Source organism: Lentinus tigrinus, assembly GCF_003813185.1.
Source record: "Lentinus tigrinus ALCF2SS1-7 unplaced genomic scaffold L226scaffold_17, whole genome shotgun sequence".
Classification (NCBI taxonomy): Eukaryota; Fungi; Basidiomycota; class Agaricomycetes; order Polyporales; family Polyporaceae; genus Lentinus; species Lentinus tigrinus.
In genome coordinates this window covers 375161-398176 of record NW_027137926.1, presented here as the reverse complement: position 1 = coordinate 398176, position 23016 = coordinate 375161, and the positions used below count along the sequence as shown (strand labels likewise).

General features: G+C 58.3%; 11 protein-coding genes and 1 non-coding gene across 12 annotated transcripts; 4 read left to right on the top strand and 8 right to left on the bottom strand.

Moving 5' to 3' along the window:
• Positions 1-277: 277 nt before the first annotated feature.
• On the top strand, positions 278-970 carry L226DRAFT_524020 (uncharacterized protein; the record flags this gene model as incomplete). Its single annotated transcript, XM_067678857.1, has 1 exon — positions 278-970. One exon carries the CDS (start codon positions 278-280, stop codon positions 968-970), a length of 693 nt encoding a protein of 230 aa, XP_067534153.1.
• A 799-nt stretch (positions 971-1769) lies between these two features.
• L226DRAFT_572242 (uncharacterized protein) lies at positions 1770-2743 on the bottom strand (the record flags this gene model as incomplete). The annotated part of the gene is made up of 2 exons (XM_067684654.1): positions 1770-2511; positions 2568-2743. The coding sequence occupies 2 exons, from the start codon at positions 2741-2743 to the stop codon at positions 1770-1772; spliced, it is 918 nt and encodes a 305-aa protein (XP_067534152.1).
• An 815-nt stretch (positions 2744-3558) lies between these two features.
• L226DRAFT_546498 (uncharacterized protein) lies at positions 3559-5082 on the bottom strand (the record flags this gene model as incomplete). Its single annotated transcript, XM_067682429.1, has 2 exons — positions 3559-3707; positions 3729-5082. The coding sequence occupies 2 exons, from the start codon at positions 5080-5082 to the stop codon at positions 3559-3561; spliced, it is 1503 nt and encodes a 500-aa protein (XP_067534151.1).
• Positions 5083-5902: 820 nt separating this feature from the next.
• L226DRAFT_536272 (origin recognition complex subunit 2) lies at positions 5903-7708 on the bottom strand. Its single transcript, XM_067681086.1, has one exon. The coding sequence runs from the start codon at positions 7516-7518 to the stop codon at positions 6016-6018; it is 1503 nt and encodes a 500-aa protein (XP_067534150.1). The 5' UTR covers positions 7519-7708; the 3' UTR covers positions 5903-6015.
• Positions 7709-8355: 647 nt separating this feature from the next.
• On the bottom strand, positions 8356-9826 carry L226DRAFT_614079 (uncharacterized protein; the record flags this gene model as incomplete). Its single annotated transcript, XM_067686584.1, has 4 exons — positions 8356-8671; positions 8743-8999; positions 9060-9181; positions 9805-9826. The coding sequence occupies 4 exons, from the start codon at positions 9824-9826 to the stop codon at positions 8491-8493; spliced, it is 582 nt and encodes a 193-aa protein (XP_067534149.1). The 3' UTR covers positions 8356-8490.
• A 43-nt stretch (positions 9827-9869) lies between these two features.
• Positions 9870-12429, top strand: L226DRAFT_536270 (uncharacterized protein). Its single transcript, XM_067681085.1, has 6 exons — positions 9870-10003; positions 10070-10198; positions 10266-10613; positions 11119-11186; positions 11343-11461; positions 11828-12429. Exons 3-6 carry the CDS (start codon positions 10323-10325, stop codon positions 12088-12090), a joined length of 741 nt encoding a protein of 246 aa, XP_067534148.1. The 5' UTR covers positions 9870-10003; positions 10070-10198; positions 10266-10322; the 3' UTR covers positions 12091-12429.
• L226DRAFT_103583 (uncharacterized protein) lies at positions 12264-12943 on the bottom strand. Its single transcript, XM_067672068.1, has 2 exons — positions 12941-12943; positions 12264-12876 (listed from the first exon to the last, which is right to left on the bottom strand). The coding sequence occupies exon 2, from the start codon at positions 12770-12772 to the stop codon at positions 12437-12439; it is 336 nt and encodes a 111-aa protein (XP_067534147.1). The 5' UTR covers positions 12773-12876; positions 12941-12943; the 3' UTR covers positions 12264-12436.
• Positions 12944-13423: 480 nt separating this feature from the next.
• Positions 13424-15104, bottom strand: L226DRAFT_103512 (uncharacterized protein). Its single transcript, XM_067672067.1, has 5 exons — positions 14970-15104; positions 14837-14903; positions 14638-14783; positions 14382-14510; positions 13424-14271 (listed from the first exon to the last, which is right to left on the bottom strand). The coding sequence occupies exons 1-5, from the start codon at positions 15015-15017 to the stop codon at positions 13636-13638; spliced, it is 1026 nt and encodes a 341-aa protein (XP_067534146.1). The 5' UTR covers positions 15018-15104; the 3' UTR covers positions 13424-13635.
• A 1152-nt stretch (positions 15105-16256) lies between these two features.
• Positions 16257-16692, top strand: L226DRAFT_572236 (uncharacterized protein; the record flags this gene model as incomplete). The annotated part of the gene is made up of 3 exons (XM_067684653.1): positions 16257-16432; positions 16503-16574; positions 16650-16692. 3 exons carry the CDS (start codon positions 16257-16259, stop codon positions 16690-16692), a joined length of 291 nt encoding a protein of 96 aa, XP_067534145.1.
• A 500-nt stretch (positions 16693-17192) lies between these two features.
• On the top strand, positions 17193-17272 carry L226DRAFT_t143. Its single transcript has one exon. It is a non-coding gene; the product is annotated as a tRNA-Gln (tRNA).
• A 184-nt stretch (positions 17273-17456) lies between these two features.
• L226DRAFT_536265 (uncharacterized protein) lies at positions 17457-19345 on the bottom strand. The gene is made up of 12 exons (XM_067681084.1): positions 19062-19345; positions 18965-18990; positions 18872-18884; positions 18740-18764; positions 18644-18665; positions 18551-18589; positions 18287-18479; positions 18141-18222; positions 18038-18089; positions 17898-17975; positions 17768-17844; positions 17457-17707 (listed from the first exon to the last, which is right to left on the bottom strand). The coding sequence occupies exons 1-12, from the start codon at positions 19199-19201 to the stop codon at positions 17561-17563; spliced, it is 894 nt and encodes a 297-aa protein (XP_067534144.1). The 5' UTR covers positions 19202-19345; the 3' UTR covers positions 17457-17560.
• A 297-nt stretch (positions 19346-19642) lies between these two features.
• On the bottom strand, positions 19643-22939 carry L226DRAFT_465272 (uncharacterized protein; the record flags this gene model as incomplete). Its single annotated transcript, XM_067675909.1, has 3 exons — positions 19643-20215; positions 20274-21375; positions 21432-22939. 3 exons carry the CDS (start codon positions 22937-22939, stop codon positions 19643-19645), a joined length of 3183 nt encoding a protein of 1060 aa, XP_067534143.1.
• Between the last annotated feature and the right edge of the window lie 77 nt (positions 22940-23016).

Here is a 23016-nt window from a genome sequence, read left to right as displayed (position 1 = left end):
GGAACAAGCGAGGACGATGCAATAATTGCAAGAAAGCTCGGAAGGATGGGGAGCATTTCATGGTTTGCAAAGGTTGCTCCACCACGCTCTACTGCAGCAAAGAATGCCAACGCGCGCAGTGGCCCCAGCACAAGTATGTATGCACGCGCTCAAGTCCAGTTCTCGTGAGTCGACTCACACAGATCCACAATGAAGGGCTTTGTGCAAGCTTTCAGGCGAGAATGGGCGGTTCCTCGAGGAACTACCTTCCGAGATCATTCAATGTCCCATCCCAGGCATGCCCAACTTCATCGAGCTTTTAGCTCTCCTCCGTGACTTCACCGAGATCCACTGCCCCTCCTTCCGAAGTATCATCCAGGCCAAGGCTGCTACCCTTGGTGGTGCAGAGAACTTCCTCACCACAGAGCCCAAGGTCTGCCTTATCTTGTTGAAGTACCGCAAGCCAGACCCCTGCCGTCCGGCGAACCCCGCGCTCAACTTCACCTACTCCAGCTGCACCTTCCTTCCGCTCCAGCGCGTCATCTCCGACGCATCCGAGTACCGGGAGCGCATCAAAGAAAGCTTGGAAAAGTCCGCCGGCACGCGCGAGGCATATCGCGTCGCCCACGCAGACGACAGGGACTTCGTCGATCTCCTCCCCGTCATGTATTCGCCCCAGCTCGGGCCTGTGCAGCTCGTCCACTACCCCGTGAACCGCACCTTCGGCTCGAGCCTGCGCCGCGATCCTACCCCCACGACCGTCAAGCTCGACTTGCAATTTGCACTCAAGATGATCGAGCTTGGCGTCGTCATGCGCGAGCGGCGGGGGCGCTCCAAGCCTGGGTACATGAAGAATCTGGGCAAGAAGTGGGACTGGCGCATGCTCTTTGACTGGGATACTGACCCGATGTGGGACAGGAGAAGTTTGGAGATGCGGGTGCAGATACTACAGCATAGGCTGGCGGAGGTTGGGCAGCAACCTGCGACGTAGTCCGAGTCGCTTCTCACTTCCCCGTGTCTCTCCCATCATCATGCTCACCCGTACTGACTGCAAGGGGCCTGAGTATTCGTGTTCAATTTCGTGCTATCGTTACCCCGGAAATCTCACCTACTGATTTATCTCTCTTAGTCAGTGTTGTCTTTCTGTTCAATCTTGTATTATTGTTCAGGCTGGGAAACAAGACGTTTGCCCATCCGCGATGTCCAGGGGCCGGAGCGGCAGACCGACATCGGAAGTCAAAAGACGTCTCCCGGAACAAGGCAGAGGTACTGTGGCACGCCCCAGAAGTCCGGGACATGGTGTCTTGCACCACGGATAACGATTCTCTCGCAGGGATCCTCCCGATCATGGTGATTATGAAGTGCTTACACGGCGTGCACAAGCCAGAAGATCTATCGCCTCCGGGACGTCGAGTTGGTCCTGGGACTCCATCGCTCGCGTGATGATGCGACATCCCGAAACCTTCAAATCTGGAATGTCTCCACATGGGTTCTGGCTTTGTGTCGTGCATCATGATCTATCTTAGTATGTCGCATCAATCGTGTGTCCTCTAACATTGTCTACGCTGCCATAGTCATTCATTGCAGTCTACCAGGTCGTTTTCGTCCATTATTCCTTGGGCTCGATTCGGTCGCGTTGTGGCATTATTCTACAGTTTGCGACCTACATACCATGTACTCGCATATCTCGTACAAACCATGTCTTTGCCCTGGGTGATAATCTCTTGCTTGTCATGCGCGTACTGGTTAGTGAACCTATCGCGTGTAACAGACTCGCAGGCCACTCACCATCACAGAGGCCTGAACAACGTGAGCAATTGTCGGTTGGTCAACCCGGAGTGCGTTAGTTTGTCGGTGGTCGTGACGATGACATTGACATCGATGTCAATCTTCTCCCACTTCCACTTCTGGTTCCCCGTCTTCACGAGCCGTCCGAACTCGGGCTCTCGTTGCGTGCGGTCCTGGGGAGCACGGAAGACGTAGCCCCCTCGTATGACTCCAGCGCACAAGTCCACGAGGTCCTTGAATGCCCGAATGGTCGTCTCGTTCCTCGGGGAGTCAGGGACATGACGGACGTCGTGGCGGAAGATCATCCACTTAGACATCAGGACGATGTCTGTGCCCTCCAGCAGGATCATGGCGGGCACAACCCCAAGCAAATTCAACGCGATGCTGTCCGCACGGTCCTGCCGCACGCCCTGCTCGACGATCCGGCAGTCTTCCATGGCCGACTCCCAGCCTTCTCGGAGGCCGCGGTGGCTGTCGCGGTGCGCCACCCTGGTCCTCAACACGCGGAACGCCTGCGAGGGGTTGGCCTCCTTGGAGTACGGCTCTGCTGCGAGGTGCATCACGATGGCAAAGGGCTGATCATGGAGGACGCTCCACCCTCCATTGAGGTAGACGGCGGCGTTCGCGATAGTCGTCAGTGCGTAGTAGTGGGTTGACGTCCATTCCTGGAGCATCTGCTTCATCGCAAGCGGTGTGGCGTATCCAAGCTCGCTGACGGAGGGTGTTCTCATCCGGCAGGCTTCCCTGGGGACCAGCCATCGGGTCAGTACGACGTGTGTGGATGGTGCAGGATCACTCACTTGTGGGAGGGCCACGCCGCTCTCTGGCATTCCTTGCTGCAGTACAACACCGCTGAGCATCCGCCGCAGCGCTTGTACTCCCGCTTGTCTAGGTCATGTCGGCAGCAGTGCTCGCAGTACGCGTGGATGGGAGTGAGGCCGTTGACAGGTGTGGCATCGACTACGGCTGGCGACATGGTGGGAGGAGCGACGGCAGTGGGTCCTTGGCTGCAGATGCGGCATGAAGATAGCTAAGAAAGGATTCCTTGACTCCGAATACGGAACAATAGCAGACAGGCATCGATGGTCGAGCCCGTTCGGTGCAACAATGGACGAGCGCGAACCTTGTTCTTCTGTATCATCCACATGTCCCCGGGCCTGAGAGTTTTAGCAGCATTAGAGGAGACTCCGCAAAGCCGCGAAGGACAAGGAAGTACATGTGTAGAGTGTGCTGGTTGCTTTATCGCTTGCTGATTGGGTGATGCAGGCCGCCCAGGCTGATACAAGACATGCGCCGAAGCTCGGTACTAGTATTGCTCGCACTAGTATCGCAGCGGTCCGATCCAGGGGGCTGGGACTGGCATAGAAGTTACGAGTAAGCCAGGAAGTCCAACACGGCAGCTGTTGTCGTCAAGTATTGAGTGTTACACACGTGAGGTGATGAGAGCATCGATGAAATGACAGAGACATGTAGACGGAGGTGAACGTTGAAAATGGCGGTAAGTAGCTGGGAGAGGAGGAATTGACTTCCGCCTACTGCTGCCCAAGACCAATGTAGCAAGAGGCGGCGGACGATATCCTTCTTGTGTGATTCAGTGAATACTTGCCAATCCACGACCTCCCCCCTTCTCGGGCAGCGTGAGCATCCGGTATGGCATGAAGCGCCGTGTATTATTCCTGTCAACTGAAACTTCACGGTACATGATACAAAGGGCAAATAATGAGCGTGCACAGCGATCAATAAGCCGCAGCGAGATCGAAAAGACATACTTCATGACATCCAAGTCGGAACCTAGAACAGCTCCTCACGCGGACCATCCACCGAGCCTCCCATCCTCTCCGAGAAGTGCGAGCTGAACCCAAAGCGCCTGCTATCCGTCAACGGCGCCCTGGAGAGCTCGAACCAGTCCGACCCAGACGTCATCGACTCGACATCCGAGTCTGCGTCCGAGCCGAAGCTACCTGGCGAGTTCGTGTTTGAACGGTCGACCAACTGCGTCCACTCATTGTGGAACTCGAAGTCAGACAGCGGCGTCGCAGCAGGCGGGGACAACGGGGTCGAGTCCGGAGCCGGCGAAGACCACGAGGGCGCCATGAACGACGCAGAGAAGTCGAGGGTGGGGAGGACGAGCGAGCGAGCAGGGTCAACGCTGCCCGTATCCCAGCTGCCGTTCATGTCCGAGAGTCCAGAGAGTCGCATGTCGTGCGTACTCTCGGACTCGCTGACGCTGAGCGTTTCGAGAACCGCGTCCATTTCTTCGGCTTCTGTATGCTCCTGGTCGCGCCATACTTCCTCGAGCACGCACCACCCGGTTCCGGCTTCGCCAAGGATTCCGCGTACCTTGTTCGCCGTCCATCCTTCGAACCGTACCTCGAGCACCGTACATAGTCCGCTCGGGTCACCTCGGGCCTCGCAGTGCACCGCAGGATCGTCCAAGGCCTGCGCAGTGTCAAGTCGCGCAAACACTGTAGAGACGCGTAGCGCATGCGTGCCGTGTGAAGTGTGCATGGACGCAATGATGCTAAGCGGTAGCAGCGGATGCGTCGACGTCGCAGGAGGGTTCAACGGCAGAGGAAGACGCGAGGTCGGAGTGGGCGCGAGGGGAATGAGAAGGTAGGTGGTGACCTCGGGGAGAGCAGGAGTGGGGAAGTAGTGCTCAAGCTCCTCCTTCTGGGCCTCAACGGTGCTGGCGACGGGGGCAGGGACGACGTTCTGCGTCAGCGGGCGGAGAGGAGCCTTGGCCTTCTTGGCCTGCTTCGCAACACGCTTCGCCTTATGCTTCTCCATGCGTAGACGTTCGCGCTCCTCCGCAATACGCAGCTCCCAATCGGCCTCATGGAACGCGCGAGCATACACCGGGACATTCTCAACGAGGTGCTGGAAGATTGGACGCCCGGTGGAGAAGTTGCGGGCACTGCCAAGGCCGACCTGTGAGATGTGTCGCGGCACGGCGGGGGCGCGAGGAAGGAAGGGGACCGATGTAGGCTTGGAGAGGACATGGCGAGCGGAGAAGGAGAGCCGCTCCTGGATGGTTGGCATGCGAGCAGCCGAGCCATGGAATGCGCGAGCTCCTGTGCCTCCCGCTGCAACATGGACGGGTGCGCGCAACGTACCGGGAGTGGTTAGATGCGCGACAAAGCGCGAGATGAGCGTGCGGGTGTGTCGGAAGACCGCCTGAGCTGAGCTTGCGGACTGGCTAGGAGTAGGTCGAGGTGCGACTGCGGGGATGTGTATCGAGCGCGAGGCCGTGCCTCCACCTGGGAAGTGGGCTTGCCCGCCTTTGAGGGCGCGCAAGCCGTACGATGCAAGCTGCATCGTCGAACGTTGTCAGAGGCGTTCGGGGATGCAGAGGTGGTGGTGGTAGAGGTCAAAGTGCAGAAGGCGGAGCAGGCGGAGCGCGGTGCGTAAGCAGCGAGCGCCGGCGGGCTACGCGTGCCTCCGGCCGGCATTTGCCGTGGTGCTATTGCTTCCATCGTTCATGTTGGCTATGTAAGTATAGGTACACTGACATTGCAGTCTGTAGCCCTCCTCAATTCTATTAATTATGGGTTCTATTATGTCGAACGAGCTCGGCTACACACCTGATGCGAGCGGGACAGGGCGGAGGACTGAGTCTACAAACGAATGCTGAGTTTGACCTCCACAAGCTCTGAGTCTGAACAAGAGGTCGGAAAATATGCGGAGAAGCTTGTTTTCGGACTCAGTCCTCCGCCCTGTCGTCATCTCCCATCAAGCCCCGCTCGCATCAGGTGTGTAGCCGAGCTCGTTCGACATAATAGAACCCATAATTAATAGAATTGAGGAGGGCTTGTGTGCTACTCTGAGTGCTGCGAAGAGGGGCATGGGAATGCGTGGCCGATTTTTCAGTACTTTGAACCCGGAGTCTCTGAGGCGGCGCATGCACGACAACTCTGCCACCAGAGGGTGGCGTTTGGGCAGCTTGTGTTTTGTACGCCTTTCTGATCCCGGATCGACGTTCATCGGACGTTGCACCGCTGTAGTACTACTAGTAAGACACAATGTGAGAGGGCAGAGGCTGACAATGGCACACATCCTTGTGTCCTTGCTAGGACCGACTCTGACGATCATCCTCGTCTTTCGCGTAGTCTGTATCCGCATCCCGCATGATCACGACGCCAGCGTTATTGTCAGGGTGTTATGAGAACTCTTGAGACACGACCCCATAACAAAGGCAAAGCAATACCAAAACATACAGATGGTGCACCACTGCACCCACAGCGTACGACCCTACAAATCGTGTCCCTGCGCCTTCAGCTCCCCAGCAATCTTCAGCAACGCATCCCGCCGCATAGGTATCCACATCGCCTCCGCGCCCTGCGCGCTCGTCGCGACCACCATCCCATGGTCCCGGAACTCGCCCAGCAGCGCACGCAGCGCCGTGTCGTTCGTCGCCACAAAGTTCTCGCGCGCCGCCGCGAACAGCCGGTCGTAGTCGTACGCGTGCTCTTCTGCGCCGCCCCTGTCCTTGTCCCTGTCCTTGCCTCTGTCTTTGTCTTTGTCTTTGTCCTTGTCCTTGTCTCTCTGCGCGTCGGACGAGGACGAAGCAGAGGCGTCCATGACCTCGAGCTGCTTCGAGCCCAGCAGGACGAAGAGCTTCTTCGCCTTCGAGGTGACGCTCGCCAGGACGTGCCGCGCCGCCGTCTCCGTGACGAGTGCCCCCGGGGTTGCCGCGCCGCCCGTCGCTGCCGCCACCGCGGCGGCAGCGGCAGCGGGCGTGCGCGCCCCGCGGAGGGCCGCTGCCCCGGCGAGGGACGTCGGGTCTGCGTACGCCAGTTCGAAGTCGTATGGCGCGAGCGTGGTGAGGTCGTGCCAGAGCCACGCGAAGCCGCGGCTGGGCACCACGCCCGAGGGTGCTTGCGCGTCTGAAGAGGCGGAGGTGGAGGCAGAGGCAGATGACGGCTCCGGCTTGCGCGCGAAGAGCTCGGAGAGCGACCAGCGCTGCGCGGAGGCGATGTGGTCTGTGGACGCGACGACGTGGATGCGCGGCGCGAGCGCGAGGAGCGCGAGGGCTGCGCGGTTCTTGGGCACGCGAAACGCGTTGCCTTCGATGGTGTGGATGACGATGTAGAGCTCCGGCGCATCCTCGGTCGAGAAGAACGCGTGTATCCGTTGCACTTGCGCGTCCATGCCGCCCGCGCCGTGCGACGCCGACGAGGAGGAGGAGGGGCCGTCGAGCACGCCAGGGACGCGCTCGATCCCGGCGAGGAGGTCTTTGAACGCGAAGCTGGGCTGGAAGCCGTTCGCGACGACGACGTGCGCGCCTGTGCGCGCGAGGTCCTTTGCGAAGGCGTTGAGGAACTCACGTTTTGAGCCGTATCCGTACATGAGCAGGTTGAAGCCCTCCCGCAGCTCGGTCTTGAACCGCCGGAAACACGCGCGACGCGTCTTGGGGTCGCGCCAGAGGACGCGTTCGCGCTCGCGCGGGTCCGTTTGGAGCTTGGTGAGGACGGCGGAGTACTCTTCTGGGGTCAAGGGTGGGACGAGCGCGGAGAAGACGTTGGAGGAGGTGCGCGAGGGTTTGGAGGCTTGGAGAAAGTACGCGTCGAAGGAGGTGTGGGTGGCGAAGCCTTGAGAGGGTTCGTCGGGCGCGAGGAAGGGGTCCTCATCGTCGTCGTAGTCGTCGTAGTCCGAAAGGTGTCTCCGGCTTGGTGTTGCGGGCTCGCTGGCTGGCCAGTCCTCGAGCTCCTCGTCTTCGTCCGCGTAGGACGTGTGTTCGCTTTCTGAGCGCATAGATCAGAGTCAGTACCAGTAGTCGGGCTTGATGGTGGTGGTTACTGCAAGTTCGAGGGATAGGGATACGCGTCAGAGGGAGGCGAAGTTCTTCACGCAGTTTTCAGAGGTAGACAGTTATGCGGGCTTGTCGGCGAGAGAACGAGTATTTGGACGCGATGGATGGTTTCGGTGGAGGTGGTGGTCGGCAGGACAAAGTGAGGCGCTAACAGCACCTTCATCCGTACCACCAGGTCCGCCTGAAGCTCAGTTAGAGCCTGCCTTTTCACCCTCAGCCTACGCATACGGCAGACACAGATCGTATTTAAAATGCCGACATTGATGTCTCCGGCTACTGCTGCAGGTGATTTTGTTGCATCTCGCTCAAGCTTTTCGTCAGACCCGATCTTGCTCGCCCCAAGGAGACATCTGACCACCACTCACGGACGACATGGGAGACTAGGTGCGGGCCACCCCTACCCGGCACCATTGGAGATTCTGTCGGGAAGCTGCATATCCGAGGAGGGGCATGTAGCATTGAACAAGGTGAGTACGCAACACTCTGCGAATCTCTTACAGGGCAGGTGGTTGGTGAGCCGTCTACTGCCTACTGTCACAAGTGTCCTTTACACTTGTGGCGTGGACTTCGCGCATTCTCTAGCTCTCCACATCGGAGCACAAGACGGACAGAATGCCCCTTCGTAATGTGGTAAACCATCATGCATCTGGGTGCTGACAATAGGCGGGTATCCTTCGGGGTCGAGAAGATGCCCAGCGAATGTGCATAAACCGAAGCGAGACCTGAAATCGCCCGGAGACTCTCATGAAACCCCCTTCCGGAGCTTCGTGGTCTTAGATGTTTGGTCAGGGAGGTTCCCCCCTCCTCCCCAGTATCCGACGTCAACGTGTCGGGCATACGAAGTAGGCTGACAAAGGAGCAAAGCCAGTATGTACACATCTTGAAACCTATTCACCGGAAACAGTGCGCAGAGCTCAGTCGCCCTCTTTGACATCTTCCACAGCCTCCTTCGCGTCGCCGTTCGTGTCTTTGGTTCCCTCCTCGACCTCAGCGGCGTCTTTGGCCTCCCCTTCTGCCGTCTCAGCACCCTCCTCTGCATGCTCCGCAGTCTCGCCCTCCTTCGCATCCTTGCTCCCGATGACCGTTGCGTTGATTCTAGGCGCGGCACACAGCTCGTCAGTCGCCAATCACTGTCTCGAAGCCAACGGGGGTCGAGAGCGACGCACGTAAGGATAACGTGGACCTTTTCCTTCTCACCGCCCTCTGGGTTCTCGACCTCGACCGTGAAACGCTTGTTGCCCTTCCAGCCATACGAGCCGGTCGCGAACGTCGTCGGCAGGAGGGCGGTGTGGCCGATGTACCCCGGGTCCGTGGACGCGACCGTCTTCGTCTCGTCGTCGTCCGTGAGCACAGGCGGGGTGTGGGTCAGGTTGACGTGGATGGGCAGCGCGCTCTTCACGAAGGCCGACGCGGCAAGGTTGGCCTAAATGGACTCGACGTTGGTGAACATCTCCTGGGTGCACGCAGGACACGGAGTACGTACCTTCGGCCCCTTCTTCCCGCGCCCACCACGGCCAGTCTTCGGTGAACTCTCTGTCTTGGGCGCCTTGGCGCCCCGTGTTGTCGGGCCAGCGCCCTCGTCCTCAGCAGCGCGTTTCTTAGGGGCTGCGGCGGGCTCAGCGTTCAGCGGCGGGTCGGGCGGGAGAAAGAGGAGGCGGGACACTCACGCATGGGGGGATGTGTGCGGTGGTGAGGGATGGAGTTGAGTAAGGGGACGTGCGAATGGGGACAAGAATGGTGATATATATTCAGGACTGGATGTGGCCCATAAGCGGCAAAGAGAGAGGAGAGACCCCATGACAACCGCCCGCTAGGTACCGACTGCCCCCGACACGCGGTCGCATGTCCATGACATCACGCGTCCCCCCCGACGCGTCGGTGGCACAGGCGTCTCTCTTCTCGCCACGTTTTCCGGTCACAGTGAACTGATTCAACATATGAGACCTCCTCTGCATGCAGCCTCTATCGTTCTTTGCGATGCGCAAGTCATAGTTTCATAGCACGCAGTACTGCATCAAATGTGAAACAAGTTAACTTGGAGGTGTAGGACGAGACGAGACTCCGGCATCCCATTGCAGTGAGGATGAAGCCACGTTTGGTGGTCCATATGCATCATGAACGTTGCAACATCACGGTCACTGGGACAACACGGATTCTACTCAAGTAATTCAACTGGCCAGCAGTTGTCGAAGGAAGGAAGGTGGCGAGTCCACGACGGAGCTACGCACGTGGCAGCCCGTGCGATGCCATCGGGACACAAACTTGTCCCTTATGAGTACTTCGTACTCACCATCCGCAGTCCCGTCCCAAGAGCGAATCGGCAATGCAAGAGTCAACAAATACTGCAGCACATTGACCTGGCATGTCTCTCTGGAGTGCACGTTCTCGACAAGTTCGCTTGAGCACGGCGACGCTCGGTCATAGCTGGTCCGACACATCATGCTTCTCCGGTCGGTGAAACCTCTTGCAAGTGGCTAATCCAGCGCTCTGCAGGAGATATCATAATCCTCCACCGCCCATATCGCCTACAATGCTGAAGCCTGGATGGAGCGCGTCCCGATCGTCTGGCCTTTCAGGAGAGGGGACGGGATTGCGGAATGATGCATTTGGAATACGCGAGCGGTATATATGCAGCTACGGCTGGCCTCCCTCGTCGTCTCTGCCGCGGTGCTCACCGAATCGTCTTTAGGTGTCGAGCTTTGCCAGCGTCCAGGTCGTCCTTCGGATTCGCAGCTCATCGGACACTATGGCTGACCTCCAAGTCACCCCTGACTTCCTCGCGAACCTCAGAGCGGCCTACCCCTCCACCTCCACCTCCGATCCGAACCTCTGGGCCGTCGTCGCTGCCGTATCTTTCAGTGCGTCCAACGTCGCAGAGGCGGTCCCCCTCGTTTTTGAATACGCACTCGACGACCTTGTCCAGACCCAGCAACAGGCAGGCACTCCAACTAATGTTGCACATTCCGAGCAACTCGCGCTGGCTCGGAAGATCCGCGAGGCAGTTCTCCAATCTGGGCTCCTCAGCGGGATGCCTAGGGTGAGTCGTCGCACTTGTTCTTGTTGTTACTTTCGCCAATCCCCGGGAATATGTTTTTGATCTTCATGACATGAGTGCATGACGTCTTGGCCAGGGGGATTTGCGTGCGCGGGCCGGACCGGTTTCCGAAGCCGACTAGCGCTCAGTGTTAGGAATTGGCAGCTCTCACGTTTCCCGCTCGCACAAAGCACTGGCACTTGTGCAGGCCTGATGTTGCCTGGATATCCCTCTCTAGGCATGGATGGCGTGCTCTTCCTCTATGTTCAAAAGCTCGGAACTCTAAGAAGAGATCGAGCCGTGCGCCGCTAGACTTAGTAGAGACTCCTCTGTCACGGTCATTGCAATGGCAGAAGGTGTCGTGTCTACGGGAATCTGCATCGAGTGATAATTGAACGTCCAGAAGATGGACGATAAGCTTAATGGTAGCAGCATCTTCTCCTACTTTGCCTCCGACATGTCACATGTAGCAAGCACGTCCGCTCACTCACCACCCTACCCCGCACAGACTATCAACTCCCTCATCGCCTTGCACAAAGTGATGCCCGAACGCCTCCGCGAATCGAAGCCTCTCCGGTACGCATCCCCTTCCATTCTAACTTTGCCCTCACTATACATCGCTCGTCACCTCCCCGGGATGTCAAGCCCGCCATGTCCCCGATATTTTTCAGGCTTAGGCTTCTTACTTCTAACTTCTGCTTGCTGCAACCCATACTGAATGGCGGCTGATAGGGACACGAAGAAGCCCCCTGAGCAATGCGACCAGCGCGGTTCTGAACTCTTCGGGGCCGTATACCGTGACAGCGCGCAGAGCGTGCAGACGCTGCTGGACGCCGCGTACCCCGACCTAGGTCCGTCCTTCCATGCCAGCTCGAACCCTCTGTCGCGGTCGGAAGCATCGCTGACGTGCTTTATCCATCTCACGGCGGTCATGACCACACGCAACGCACGCGCATTCCAACACAACATCGCACGTTCACTGTCTACCGTACGTACCGGCACTACCTGGTGACACACGCCCACCCCCATGCAACTCCGACACCGGAACCCCACCCTTCTCCCGCGGAACCTCGCCCCCTCCTCTTCTCTCGTAACGATCCCCAACTAACTCGAACGGTACCCAACTTCTCCCTCGCTATATGCGTCCTTCTCCTTCTCCTTCCCCTTCCTCTTCCCCTCCCCCTTCCCATGCGCCTACCCGAACCCGGCCCGCACAGGCTGGTTCTGCACGACGGTCGGGTACGGCATGACCTACGGCGGGACGGACGTGTTCACGCCCGTCGAGCTCATCTACGTCATGGTCGCCGCCCTCATCGCCGTCGACTCGCCCACGCAGGTCGCCTGGCACCTCGCCAACGCCCGCCGCGGCGGCGCGCCCCTCGCGGAGACGCGGGCCGTGCGGGAGACTGCCATGCGCGTCGCGCAGCGGGCAGGGGTCGTGTGGCGGGCGGGGGTGCCGGAGGTCGTGGATGAGGTCTGAGGCCTGAGACCTGAGGCATGAGGAGCCTTAGGGACTCTGGAGAAGATCTGAGCTGCGGGACCGTCGTACGGCGTACGCAGCAAGGGCCGCGGTTTGGGTTTCGGGTCTCAGGACGAGAAGACGTGCTTTAGATAGATAGACGCATGAGACGGACGGATAGGAGGGAAGTGGAATACATAGGAGGGATGCAGTGTGGCAGTGGATACTAGGACAGGACCTACTGGCGGACGGGGGGCTACGCTCACGAGGACGTAGAGGGGATGCAGCAGCAGCAGCAGCAGGACGGGCTGCGCACGTACTAACCATAGCACCATTGCAAAACATCGCTATACATGGAACACTTCACTTATACTCCTTCGCCACTGACGTCCTTGACGGCGGGCGGCAGTGCGCAGGCTGGGATACTTAGTCGCCACCGTCTCTTTCGAATATCTGGAGCTTGACCATAGCCTCGTCGCTCCGGAGTGGAGCGGACTGGTATTGGCGGCGTTGGCGATGGTGCTTGGTGCTGCGTGCTGGTCGCTTGGGGCCGCTGAAATGCTGGTCGCCCAGAGTGATCATTGAGGGTGGAGGAGCCTGGCGGCAGCGAAGCCACGCTCGTCCACGATGCGCTTCCGTTGCCGGCAGGGATCCACTTGAACATATTATGATCTGTATGATGTATTGATATGCATGTACGCATCCTCGATAGTCAACGTGCAGTCGCACCGCACAGGTGCTGGAATCCCGCTCACCCGGTCTCCGCGGCCAAGAATCGAGGTAGGGTAGCGCTCGCGAGCTGCAGCTCTGTATTCCACCAAAGCCTATCAGCCCCACCACAGCTCGTATTGTGGTATCCGACCGTACGTACACGGCGCCAGCCAGTGCGGACTACCAAGCACCTTACGACATGACATGTACATCCTGGCCGCACGGGCACGCAGAGAGGGAGAGTGAACTCTGAGTTATCGCCGGCCAATCTCACGATGGCAACGACTCCCCCGCAATCGCCGCAATCGACCGTGCGTGTGGTCGGAGTTGCCTCTGCGGCCCTGCTGACAGGACCGAGCGGACGAAGTGAGGCACGATCGAAGAGGAGGAGAACGAACTTGTGCACCCGGTCTTTAACATACAAGGTTCGCATGACGGCATGCATTTGTAAAGTGCTCACAAGTTCAGTTCAGCATCGTGGAGCGACTGCGATCGCATCCGGATGGAAGTTGTGAGGATGGCAAGGCTGAGCTTATCGAGGCCAGGCATATATTGCAGTCTTCTTTTGCGCAGGCGACGTGCCTAGATGCGCAGAAGCAGCGCAGCGTGCTGGTGTTGTGGAGCGGCCCGGGTCTCGTGTCTGACTGAGTCTGCTCGGGAAGCGAGTATCATCGTTACGCACAGAAGTCAGAATACACAATACAACGTCACGGAACGAACGTAATACGTCCGCCAGAACTAGAACCGCATGCAACGTACCACCTGCCAAACCGAACGCCGGTGAGGGTACGAGAGGGAGAGATACATATGGGCGAGCGAGCCGCGGGCCGTGGAGAGAATCGAGCCCAACGCGCTTCACATTTGCTGCGGCATGTATTGTGGTGGTGGCGGGGGCATGCCGCCCTGGGGCATCATCGGAGGAGGCATCATGCCTGGCATGCCTTGCGGCATGTACCCAGGCGGGGGAGGTGGAGGGACGTATCCACCCTGAGGGTTGTAGACCGGGACGCCTGGTGGAGGTGGAGGCATACCCATGGGCACGCCCTGCGGTGGCGGCATGCCCTGCATGGGTGGTGGTGGCATAGGAGGCATGCCTTGTGGAATGCCCTGGGGTACGATCGTCTGCTGAGGCGTAAATCCTGCGGGAGGCGGTGGTGCACCGGCGAGGGCGCCGGCGAATTGACCTTGATATGGGCCCTGGAACCCTGGCATGGGAGGACGAGCACCGAATGCGCCCATCGGCGCGGGGGGTGGTCGGGCGGCGACAGGGAGCGCATTGTTCTTTCTGGCTTGGGCTGCAAGAAGTCGCTCGGCAGGGGTACCGTGACGCTCGCCTTTTCCGTCCTTCTTGAATGCGTATTGCACGGTGATGGCCTTGTTCATGAGGAACTGGCCGTTCATGGACTCGATCGCCGCGTCAGATGACTCAAAGTCGGTGTATGACACAAAACCGTATCCTTTTGATTTGCCTGTCTGCGGGTCGCGCGCGATCTGCGAGAGATTGGGGTGACAGAGCAGGAAGAGACATATTAGCACAGCGGGAATAGAGGGAACGGAACGGGGGCGGTGCGGGACATGAGGAGAGCGGACATACGACGTACCTTGGCGGTGGTGGCCATCATGCCGAACGCGCTGAACGTATCGTATAGCAGCCGTTCATCGACGTTCTCGTCAAGATTCCCAATGAACAAGTTTGCGCCCACATCGAGTTGCTTTTTGTCAGACGATGCCTAGAGAAGCCGAGGGACACGGTCAGATGAGGTGGTTCCGAAGGATGGCGGAAAGAACGCATGGTGAAAGCGAGTGAAAGTCGACATCTCAGCATACAGTGCTCCGAAGGATGGCGAAGAGACGAACCTTGTTGACCCTAATGGGTTTCCCCCATAATTTGATCTGATTCATAATCTTGCAGGCATATTCTGCATCCTCCTCGGTCAAGAACTCACAGAAACCATATCCCTGGTGTGTCATAGATATCCGGTCCTTCGGCAAATGCACATTCACTGCGCTCAAAGTTCAGTTGACCGTCCTGAAACGAGACAAAGGCGGTACTCACCGACTGGCCCTGCCTGCAGCATCAACTCCCATATGAGCGCATCCGTACACCGCTCGTCCAAGTTTCCCTATGAAACGGTCAGCATACAGCCACTTTGAGGCGCATATAACGAGTAAGAAAGGAGCACACTCACCAGGTATACTGTTGCTTCTTGATTTCTATCATCTTGGGGGCGAGACATGGTGGTGGTCGGTGAGAAGGGCGGGGACGACGTCGAAGAGGACGCCTGTGACCGCGTTTGTCACTTTTGGCGTCTGAATCAGTTCGCTGGCGCGCTCTTGTTCCTGCACCAGCACCCCGCCGGCACCGACTCTGGCCTGCCCATGTCTCACCTCAATCATCGCATGCCGTATGAATTCTTATCGTACCTCACAAGCTAGCTCGTTAGACAGGGAAGCAAATGAATAGGTAGTCACCGAGAACACTTGACGGCGTCAGCGACCGCATGCTTCCCAACTTCGATGGACCGCTCGCAACGATGACGAACAGGGATACCAGGCGTTCTCTAGACACGGGGATGACCTGGTGGAGGCGTCGGGGCTTGTTGGAAGGAAAGCCATGCTGTACGTGCGCTCGTCAAATGCCGCCGCTCGCTCATCATTTCATGTTAGGGCGATAAGTTGGTTTAGAAGCCTATCCGTATATCGGTCCAAGACCGTTTGGTCTGCAGCAGACTTCATGGGAACTCCAGCGGTCCATCCACGCCGCACAGATAGGGGCGAAGCACCCCAGAAGTGAGAGTTATGCGCCTCCGACGTATGTCCACAGCGGCAGCGACGAACGTCAACCTGATGCTTGCTTCTTGGCCGTCCGATATCGCAATTATCTTGAACGCTGGTGTAAGTGTCAAAGGCGATGCGTCACACCTTTACAGCTCGGCCTGCCTAGTCCAGGACGTGGGACGACGCGGATAAGGACCATCTTTACCCTGAGGCCCATCACCAGCATTATCACGGTGGACCACACTATCTCTAAACATCGAGTTGCGAGTTTTGATGGCGAGAAAATCTTCCACATCGTCGCCGACGCGCGCGCCAGTAGCACACCGATTCGACATCCCAGTCCCCGTAGCCACGCAAAATCCCTTCGTCCCGTCAAATCGCCGGCAGAGGCTGCGCATCGCGCGCAATCCGCTTGTTGCATTTAGCACTGCGTCACAGCGTCATTGTGCGCTTGCAATATCTTGGATGGATCACTGCAGCCACTGCCGAACACCCTCGGATGCTCGGTTATATAAAGGTCGCATCTCCGTTTCTCTCGACTCATCGGGAACCACGCTCGGTGCACGCTTTTCCTTGCCTGCCCCTCGCCTCACCCGTTCCACGCCTCTTTCGTCTTCGCTTTCGGCATCTGTTCCTCCTTGTACTCTCCGACCGACCACCACGCCGTTTCCGCTCGTTCCGCTAGACCAGTAAACATCATGAACTCCCGCTTCGTCCTCTTCTTCGTCACCTTCCTGGCGCTCGCCCTCTTCGCCGCCGCCAACCCCGTCCCTGTCAACGATGCGACTCTCGTCAAGAAGGCGTTGAAGCAGTACGACGCTCGCGCTGCGCAGGCCAAGAAGCGTGACGACGAGCACTTCCCCAAGCCGTCGAAGTGAGTGTCCGATTCTCCTGTGCCCACTGGACGTCACCTTCGGAGCGCCCACTCATGCGCAATCTTGTAGGCACTGGCGTGCTGAGGCCCGTGCTCCCACGGGGGTTGCGCGTCGCGATGACCAGCACCTCAAGCCGTCCAAGTAAGCAACCAACCCCTCCTGTATGCCTGAAACATCCCTGGAGCACCGCTCTGAATGCTCCTACCAACCCTGCAGGCACTACCGTGCTGAGGCGCGCGCGCCCACCGCCGTCGCCTAGACGAGATGCATATGCTTGCACCTCCCGCGACTCTACCTATCTAGGTACGTATTATTACCACTGTGCATGCATCCCCTCAATGCCCGCTTCCCTTCCCGCCACTCATGGAGCGCCTTCGCAGACATCGTATTCTTGGCCTATGCTTCCCCGTTCCGTTGTGTATCTCTGTCTCGTTGAAGTTGACGACGCCCCTCTTCCCGGCCCCCCGTTGTTGTACCCAGAGATGATTCGAACATGACTGCGACGATGTATTCGGACTACAGACTGTTTAGTGTAGGACGCGTGTGCAGTGGACGGTGCACCCGGCTCTGGCTGCGCTCCTTTGCACGCACGTTCCTCGGTCTAACATCCGCTATGTAAATAGTATCAACTACCTGAGTTATCGTATATGGACCCTCATAGACATTTTGCTCCCCGAGGACTTTTTAGATTTGTTAGGAGAGGTAAGTGAAAACGAGTGAATTTTGGCTATGGTAGCTTGCTTCTTTTATGGTGTTAACGGCGCTATAGTGTAGTGGTTATCACTTGGGATTCTGAGAAGGATATTCCCAAAACCCAGGTTCGAGCCCTGGTAGCGCCTGCTTAAAGTTGAGATCGCCTTTTTCGTATATCGACTGTCATCCGTTTGTCCGTGTCAAGCTACATAAACTCGGTTTTCTTGAGTTCATCAGGTTGGCCAACAGTCGCTTTTCCTCTTCACAGTTGTCCCGGGATCAGGGAAAGGCATTGCTCGCAGACCAAACTGTGAAGCCGATAGTCGTAAGGGACCGGGTAGAGGACATGGCGATTGTATTGATAGAGAACAGCAAGACATACATGCAGTAAACGACAAAGATATGAAGTCCATCAGGTGAGGGGAATCAACGTGCTACCAGCGACGTAGCAAAACGGCGCTGGTTGCCGCAAAGCATAGCAGAGTCGTCGATAGAGTCGTAGGAAGTATCTGTACCGCGGCGCTGGAGCCAGGGACAGGCAGGAAGTGAGACGCGTCTTCCTTCTGTTGCTCGGCAGATTGCTGTTGGACGTGATGATGCTTAGCCCGTGCAATGGACCGAAATCGCAGCGAAGGGCATACCTTGAATGCAACGATGCCAATGATGATACTCGCGGCGAAGAACCCGAAGGCCACGATAAGCCAGAGGACTCCCCAGACTGTGTGAATGGTGTGAGCTCCGGCCGCAGGTACGTAGAGAAGGCATATGTACCTTGTGAGGGACAGCAACCACAGATCTCCGCAAACGCGGATGCATCGGAGCCGTTCACTTTGCGCGAAATTGTGTCATCTGCCGGAATGTGCACCAGTGAGCACGAGGCTGAGATGTAGCGGGGGTAAATATGTACGCACCAACGACGTCCCAGAGGACGTACATGTCGGACATAACGCCGATGAAGAGAACCTGCGACGAATTAGCGCGGGAAAGGTGGTTGTGGGTAGGGTGCAAACTCACGAAGTACCGCAGTGCAACACCTCCCGCAACGAACCAGAACAGCACAATGAGTCCGGACATCAGGAAGATCAGTAGCCATGTCCTGCAGACGTCGGTGCATCAGCGAGATAGGTTCTGCATGAGTGTAGTGTAAGGCATGAACGCACACCCAGCTCTTGCGCGCCCACCAGAGCGTGAAGAGGAAGAACGCGGCCAAGGCCAGGGACGCGATCTTGGACGCATTCGTGTCGAAGCCGCACACAATGAGTGCAGCTCCGATCAGCGAAGATCCGAGGTATCCTGCTGGGAGTGTGATCCAGGGTATGCCTCCAGACATACGAGTTGCGCCGCCTTCATCCGCTGTACGGGGCACGCCATGCTGAGCATCAGGTTCCGATTTCGGCGAAGTGTCAGAAGGGGGCGGGACGTACGATCTAACTCGACGGAGTGTATGTGCGCGCATGTGAGCACTGTCGTTGTTCGTCAGTTTCGCCCTTGCGCGACGGTGCGACGAGTCCACTCACCGCCCGCAAAGGCATGGCTCATCTGGACCGCACGCGAGCATGACATCACTCCAGTCAGTCTTCGTTACGAACCCGAGTGCAGCCGGACGCACGCACCTCATGGAATCCTACTGTCAACAACCTTCGTGGACGAGGTTAGCCTGAGTCTTCTCGCATTCCTTCCTCCCACACAACCCCCACACCTCCCTTGCCGGGCCATTCAACCTCAACGATGCAGAAGCTACTCACTTGAATGGATATACTGTGAACACGTTCGAGGAACACAACAAACATCAGGCACATCAATACGCCGTAACCTCCACGGATGCGCGAGCGACTCACTAATGACGGACACATATGGCAGATGCCTGTGCACGCGGAAGGAGCATGCCAATCAAACATGAACGTTGAACACAGTCCCAAGGAGAGGAGTACGCACCATAATATTGCGATCGCAACGATGTAGCATGCCGCGACGATGAGCGTTGTGCGCTGCGTCGCGTTCGGCGTGAGAGTGTCCTGCGCATCGCGCGCGAAGACCGCGAAGTTGCGTTCAGGGTATCCGTTGACGTAGGGCATAACAAGTCGTCAGAGAGCGAGAGCAGCAGAAAGCAAGATAGTATACAACAGGCAGGACGCGAGACAGACGTTAAGAGCAAAGCGCAGCGACTGCGCGCAGCAAGCAGTACACGGTGAAGTTCAACCTTGCGAGTGTTCGCTTTGCCGAGCGTAAGTGGCGGTTCAACTTCTTCCAGTCTTGGCACACTGCCTGCGGCTCGCCTCGCAAAGCCGTCGTACTGCCGCATGCCTCGATGTCGAGGCAGGATGACACTGCGCAGTCACAATAGGTCGTCGGTGAATGTGATGATAATCATAAAAATCGTAACGTAGACACGGTGCTAGGATACAAGACTACAAGAGAAGCAGCGATGGTATAGTCGAGACACGTCCAGAGCGAACACAGCGGCATGAGTACACGTATGGAAACAACAGCGGAGATGAGGGGAGGAAAGACGACGCTCAGAGCTCGTCGTCGGTGACATCCTCGCCGCGCTTCTTCCTCGCCATGCGCTCCTTCTTGAGCTTGCGTGCCTCCGACGACGTCAGCTTCTTCTGCTTCTTGCTCTCGATCTTGTTACCCATCGCATCGTACTGATCCTCGTCCTCTCCTGCGTTCTTGTCGATGCGGGGACCGGAGCCCTGGCCCTCAACCCAGTTGTGGCCGGAAGCCTCGAGGTGGCCATCGCGCATGGCCCAGACCTCAGTGCACAGCGACTCCGAGAAGTCACGGTTGTGCGTGATGACGAGCACACCACCCTCGAACTCCTTGAGCGCCTTGATGAGCGCAGCGAGCGACTCACGGTCGAGGTAGTTCGTCGGCTCATCCAAGCAGATGATGTGAGGGCGGCGCCACGTCGCAGCACCGAGCACGACCTTGACCTTCTGACCACCAGAGAGACCGCGCATGGAGTTGTGGGAGACGAACTCGGCCTCGAGACCGAAGTCCGCGAAGTGCTTCTCAATCTCCCGACGAACGAGGGGACGGAGAAGACCGAGGCGCTGAGCCTCACGAGTGTCAACCTCAAGGACTTTCTATAAACGAGACGCATGATCAGCAACGAGATTTGCGTATGAGGAGATGCGGACGAACCTTCTCGAAACCACGCTTGATGAGGTCGTCACGAGGGAGCCAGATATTCTCGGAAGAGGACATGTTCTTGAACGAAACCTCGTACTCGTAAGACTGCTTGAGCTTCTTACGAGCGACGATCTCGTCGATGATGCGCTTCTGGCCCTCGACGACGACGGTCGAACCGTCCTTCATCTTCTTCTCCTCCTCCTCGGTGATCTGACGGCTCGCCTTCATCATCTCCTCAAGATCCTCACCCGTCTGGTAGCGCCAGAGCATGTACTCGAGCGGGGTCTTGTCGAGGTGCTGATCGATGTGGTGGAAGGCATGCTGAGCAACGTAACCGATGACCAAGTTGGGGTGCTTCCAGATCTCACCACCCTTGTTCGGCTCTGTGTCGCCAATGAGGAGCTTGACGAGCGTGGACTTGCCGGAACCGTTGGGACCGAGGATGGCGACACGGGAGGAGAGCGAGATTTGGAGGGTGATGTCGTAGAGCTGCTGGACGGGCTGCGAGGGGTACTGGAAGCCGACCTTGCGCATCTTGAGCAGCGACTTCTCCTTGGTCTTGACACCGTCGAGCAGAGGGGGGTCGGGCAGCTTGAACTGGTAGTCCTCTGCGGCCTCGAGCGTGTAGTAGGAGCGGGCCTCAGGGACGGCCTTCATGAAGGCCTCGAGGTTGCCGCGGTAACGCTTGAGCTTGAAGCGGTTGAGGTGGAGGACATCGGTGATGACGTTGTTGAGGAAGCCGGAGTCGTGCGAGACGATGATCGAAGTGCAGGTCTTGAGGCTCGTGAGGTAGTTCTCGAGCCACGCGACGTTGACGACGTCCAAGTGGTTGGTCGGCTCATCGAGGAGCAGGATGTCAGCACGGAAGAGCATCGCACGCGCAAGAGCGAGCTTCATCTTCCAACCACCAGAAAGGCTGCCGATGGCCTGCTTCTGACGCTCATCGGAGAAGCCGACGGAAGCAAGGGTCTCGATGATATCCTCCTTCGTCGCCTCGATGCGCGTGTCGGCGAGGATGAAGTCGAGGACAGCAGTGTCGGCCTCGCTGCCGTCGATGTCGTGCTCGACGTAGAACGTGCGGACCTCATCGGGGGACGGGAAGCCCTCAACTTGACTGCGGAATATGAATAAGCGGCATGAACGACGAAAAAAATTAACAAGGTGACGTACCCGTTGGTGATCGCACGCATGAGGGTAGACTTTCCGGTACCGTTCCGGCCGCAGAGACCGTAGCGGTGGCCACGCTTGAGACGGAGGGACGCAGTGTTGAGCAGGATCTTTGCACCGTAGGCAAGCGAGAACTGGCAGTTGCACAGGTCCTCGCCCTCTTCCTCGTCCTCGGGAACATCATCGGTGTCCTCGTCAGCAGTGGCCGACTTGACCGCCCACTCGTTGACAATAGAGTTGGGGTCGGGGGAAGTAGTGAGGAACGTCAGGAAGGGGATGAGCGTCTGCCACTCCGAGACATCGAAGTTCTTGTCGTTCACCATGTTCGCGGCGAGCAAAGCGGCGTAGATCGTCGCGACGTCAGCAACCGAGGGGACGGGGTTGGCACCAGCCTTCTTGTAAAGGCCGATAAGCGAGTGCGCGAGGTGCTTCTCGTCCGCCTTCTTGAGGGGCGGAAGGTCAGAACCGTCGCCGTGGGGAACCTCACCGACTTGACGGAGGGTGGCAATCGCACGCGCAACAACGCTGCGGGCCTCGGGGTCGCCCATAGCGGACTCGACCTTGATCAGGCCGGGCAGGAGCTTGGGAATGAAGGGGCGAACGGTGACGGGAGAGTCGACGAGCTTCGCCATGTTGTCGATGATGACAGCGACCTTACGCTTCGTCGCAGTGAGCTTCTCAGAGAGACCACGGGACAGGAGAGGAACCATGAGCGAGAGGGTCGGGGAGTCTACTTCCGAAACGAATGTAGTCGCCGAGAGGAGCGTGATGGTATTAGGCACCTCCTCGACGGGGTTGATTAGAGCCTTGATGAGGGCAGGAATAAAGCGTTCTATGTCCTTGTTCGATACGAGAGCGGTGACCTTTTCGAGCGAATCGCGGGCCGCCTTCTTCACGTCCGCCTTCGTGTCCCAGATCGCCTCCGAGAGGATAGGGACGATCTCGGGGGTGAGCTTGGCGGTCTGAACGGGGGCAGAGGAGACGAGCTGGTTGAGAACGACAATCGAGCCCGTCTTGAGCTGCCACTTGCCGGCAGTCTTAATCTCGTGAAGAAGTGCGGGGAGGACGAGACCCGCAGCCCAAGGGTTCATGTTAGCAACGTACGTCTTCAGAGCCTCGATGGCAGCGTTCCGCACAGCGGGCATCTTGTCGGCGAACGTCTCGAGGAGCGCGGCGTAAAGGCCGGAGTCGATGAAGGAGGGCTCGAGCGCCCTGATCGCCGGGGTCGCCGCAACGGCCGTGACGGCGTTGGCAGCGCCCTCACGCGCAGCGGGGGACTTCTTGTCGCCAAGAGCCTTGATGACGGCATCGGTGAAGCCGACGGATTGGACAGCCGAGGGGCCTTCCTTTTGGGCGAGCGCGGCGAACTGAGCAGCCGCGGCCTCGCGGGTCGCCTTGTCGGCAACGAAGAGTCCGGAGACGTCGAACTGGCCTGCCGCAGGAGCGACGGCGGCCTTGAGGGAAGCGGGGTCGGGGATGGAGGCAGTGGTAGCAGCGGTGGTAGCGGGCATTTTGGAGATCTGCGCACCGGGTTGAGGCATTGAGACTTGGGAGGGGGTACGAGAGCGAGGCGATGTATTCACCTTAA